Here is a 4,562-nt window from a genome sequence, read left to right on the forward strand (position 1 = left end):
TTGAATCAAATTCACCAATTTTGTCACAAACTGCGCTCTATATTCGCAATGGCATTTACACGAAGTACAAACACGCCACACATACATGCAGGCAATCACGAGCATTCGTATCATAGTACAAGGCCCTAGTCTGGCACACATACCCAAAGCCTTCTGAATATAAGATAGCAGCTTTACGTACATCGGTTCCGTAGTGATGGGCGCAAGTTTATTGTCGGCCCGAACTGGGCCACTAAAATCGGTGAGGTGAAGAGTAGGCGTATTGATGTATTATATTTGGGAACGCTAGAATCCTCAATAGATATAAGTGCACGATTGAATGACGCTTAATAACTCCGCAATCAATGTGAGTGCTTCCATCAATTCGTATGCGAATGTCACGGACGATTTATCACTGCATAATACACACAAAACAGTATAAAGGTCTCATACCACTCAGGGATCACAACTATGGCTCTATCCTCCTTTTTCTGGAATGGATTACGCCCGTGGCGTTCTATTCCTGGTGCACTCGCAGTCCTATATCAATCGGATATGATATGCATTGAACGATGATATTTAAGACTGTATATTCGAATTGCCGACAAGCGGCGATGTTGAAGTTCCACAGGAAGGCTGTCAATGAATATTATCTGAAATATGTCTACCATCCATCTCTAAATTGAGTTGTAAATTTCCTTGGTTTAACTTTGTAATTTCCGATGCCAAGTGGTCTTGGGAACAAGCACAACCCTCGCGGCCATATTCGCACACACTTATGCACACACCCTACCTCTTGACCTTCTGCGCGGTGTGTTGGCCATTGCTCTGCTTTGTACTACCGCCAGACCCTTGCGCTGCCTTGGACTGGGGATAGCTCTCTGCTCGCGCGAGTGTGTGCGCCTTTCGTGGGCGCTTTTCGGTACCTGTGTGATCATGGATTGCGATTCATCGAGTGATGCGCATGAAATTGTTGCACAATTGTGTTGAACCGCATCAACTTGGAAAAATCGTAATTTTAGTTGCAGGTTCCTGAGTTGAAAAAAAAGACAGACTCTTTGTAAAATCACACTGAAACTCGTGGCCGTGCAGCTTCCTTAGTTTCGTTTGTGTATACTCCTGGAAGAATAACTACTTCTTTAATTCGCCATGTACAGCTAAATACAATGGACGACTGGTAGCTTATATGGCATATGTTCACAATGACAATGCGTCTCTAAACACTTCTCAGAACTTTGCCGAAAGAATTAAAAGTCGTAGCGTGATCAACGATACGCACATATACATATACATATGAGTACACATTTGAGCAACACAATTATCTGGGTGAGATCACATTAAATAAATACGACTTTACGTGGATGAGTGCTGACGAACGTACACATCGTGATTTATAGCTCGGTTTTATGCAGGGAACAATTCAGTCCACAGGTCAATTGTTGCAGTTCCCGTACCAAGTGCGATAAGGGCGCCTCTCCCTAGTGAAACTTCTCCCCAAACCCCTATATATACTTAACACTTAGCATGCCCCGCATGAGGAAGAAGAGCCTCTAGGCATACCTGAATTAGCGGACGGCTTCAGTGTGTCTTCGCCACATCCAGCGCGTCTGCTCAACGCTTTTTCCTTGTGGGTAGTGATGGACTAATGATTTATCAGTGAGTGAACCGCCTACTGATATGATATTACGAATGTATGTCGATATCTCTATGTTGTGTTATAGTAAGAGAAAATGTAGTAACCTCCAAACTCATTGCATTACTCTCCGGAAATCTGGATGATTTTTAACATCTTTTTAACATCGGGGACAGATGTACTTTTAGGAAAGCAAGAAAGGATTATACATGGTGGTGACAGAAAGGTGCCCTAAGTGGGATATGCACATGGGTCGCGCTCGCATGTGCCACAAAACAATATGATATGAAAGAGGTATAGAAAAAATACACATTGAACTACCCTGACACCCACTTGTGCAGTGCCCACCCATACTTACACACTCGCGCAATCAAGAACAGGCGTAAATGTTACCACACATATACACACATGTATATGCATGTATGCCGTCGTGCTGTCAAACTCCTATACATATACGAACAAAACTTCGCAAGTTCGCCCACACGACCAAATGCACTCAAGCTCGAGTAAAACTTTCATATACATGTACATATTTTTTTTCTTCCTATCACATTCACATCCAGGTAAAAACATATATAAACCATGCCAGTATGCTCCTCACCAAGCAAGAATAGATGTAAGTCACTCACAGATTCCGGGACGTCTGAGAGCGGGATAGCCGGGGGCGGCTTTTCCTCATTATCAATAGGCCCACTGTCACCCGCATAGTCATCGCTGAGCTTTTTGTGCGTTCTTGCAGCCAGATCTTGTATGTCTATAGTTGCCTTTACTCGATGTTTCTTGGTTTGGGACTGATCAGCAGACACCTCTTTGGTCCTGAAATCCCCCACACCACCCTGCAACTCCCTATGTGTATCTTGAACAACAGCCTGTATATCTGCCAGCGAAACCAACTTCGGGGGACCGTGCCGGTGCTTATGTTGTTTCTTCGTACCCCCTGGCGAACCAACAGACAACTTCTTGTCACCAACCGCCCCACTCACATCACACAGTGACTTATATCCTTCCCCCACCCTGTCGTAAATGGGCACTGCAACTGGCGGTACATCGTCAGGTTCACGCACCAACTGTTCCGTACATTGATCAGCCTGTGAGTTTCTTGTACTCCTTCCCATATCTTCTTCCGGAGCTCTGGGGGGTGGTTTCATATGTGGTGGTTTCAGGGGGGGTGGCCCATCATCAGAATCAGAACCCGCTTCATCGGTACAATGGGCCGTCTGTGCACCGCTCACACTGTTCTGCGGCGAACTTGGAATAGCGTGCAGTCTATCGGTAGTGGAATCAGCCTCAAGTACTTTCCCACCCGCTTTCTTATGTGCTTCTGTTATATCGCCAGGAATAGCTGCTGTGTTCACCACTAAACACTGTGCCGAACAAATGGTGAAGACATAAGCTAGTAGGAAGAAAAGGTAGGAAGCTTAAGCTAACGGCAAAGGGTATGCACGACACACGCACATTTGGTTTCCCTGCAGGTGTCCAAGTTGAGACCCACAGAGTCCACACATCGCTAACATGTGTTTTAAACGTAAACACAGACCAAGCAGCACACGCTGACTATAGTGGTGTCAGGGGTTTCACTAGCATAAACTCTGCAAAACCGTGGCAATATGGTCATAGATCTTCTCATACATACGTATCTCGCATGAGGAGTACTCTAATGAGATACATCCAGTCACTCGTATACTATCATTGTGGTGTCACAGATTACCGGATCGATGCTGACCAAGATGTGAGCAGATTCGGCACGCGGCGAATTGCTACGGCTGCCCATGACTGACTGCTTCTTGATACAAGCTACATCAAAAGGATGAGCGACACTTAAATTAGGGAACAAACCCCAAAAGGGGCAAAACAAAACAAGCACAGTACTGATATCACGCGGATGTGTACTTCAATATCCGTTCCTGTACCATCCCAGTTTCTCAACAAATTTACTCCACACGATCATATTTGGATGCATGGTGTAGTGTAGTCGGAATTGCCAGTCCAGGCCATGGACAATAAATATCAAGTTCGGAATACCTGAAACACCAACCTGCAACCAACAACCCTTCCACCCGTTGTCCCTGTCACATTGTTTTATACTTTTTATTTCAACACATTGTGTGATTGTATCGTATTTTACGCTGAATATGTGCTGGTGCAAACAGTCCGAGTGTGCACCCTGTGTTCAGGCTGTCTCTGCTGATAGCTAGCCGAAACAACGCAATCAGTCGGTCACTTACTATGGGATACTCAGAAGCTCCAACTTTCTCAGCACACAGACTACACAATAGTGTCCGATGATGAGATGAGTGTCTGAAACACAAGCACACCGTAGCAAATACAACTGGGGTTGGGCCTTCGAGAAACCAATTTGTCACCCACTAAAACTTATGCCAGAATGTGCATGGTAAGTCGAGCCACTGCGTTGGTCAAATCAAGATCGACAGCTCGCATCCGATCGAATATCAGATGATGTGTGTGTATAAGATATCTCGGGTGCTTATTCAAAATATGTGAAACCTACGGTGGAGTCGCCTGCAATGCATTGGCCATATCAGCAGATCAACATCTTGCATTCAAATGGGTACGAGAATATCAGACGCATGTACAAGGTATCTTAGGTATACACTACAACTTATGCGGAATATACATGGTAAATCGAGACACTCCATGGACAAGGACATGCCAGAGTTCAACAGCAATTAACAACCTCCGAGCTGTGTGGGGTGGTATCATATACCGCGATACTTTGATATCAAGATACATTTGCAAACAAACGTAATACATGAAGCAGCAAAAACACTACCTCACTTAATCTCGCATAGGCTTACAGGCTAATTGCAAGCAGCATAGGTCTGGTTTTAAAAAAAATAGTCGTATTGGGTATATATATATATGTATATATATATATATATATATGTGTGTGTGTGTGTGTGTGTATGTGTGTGTGGTGTTGTGTGTGTAT

The 4,562-nt window shown here is 44.4% G+C and overlaps 1 protein-coding gene across 1 annotated transcript; it reads right to left on the reverse strand.

Moving 5' to 3' along the window:
• Positions 1-2,241: 2,241 nt before the first annotated feature.
• SARC_13084 (hypothetical protein) lies at positions 2,242-2,976 on the reverse strand (the record flags this gene model as incomplete). Its single annotated transcript, XM_014292793.1, has 1 exon — positions 2,242-2,976. A coding segment is annotated over one exon (735 nt), but the record flags the coding sequence as incomplete, so codon positions are not given.
• Positions 2,977-4,562: the final 1,586 nt, after the last annotated feature.

Source organism: Sphaeroforma arctica, assembly GCF_001186125.1.
Source record: "Sphaeroforma arctica JP610 unplaced genomic scaffold supercont1.2883, whole genome shotgun sequence".
Classification (NCBI taxonomy): domain Eukaryota; class Ichthyosporea; order Ichthyophonida; genus Sphaeroforma; species Sphaeroforma arctica.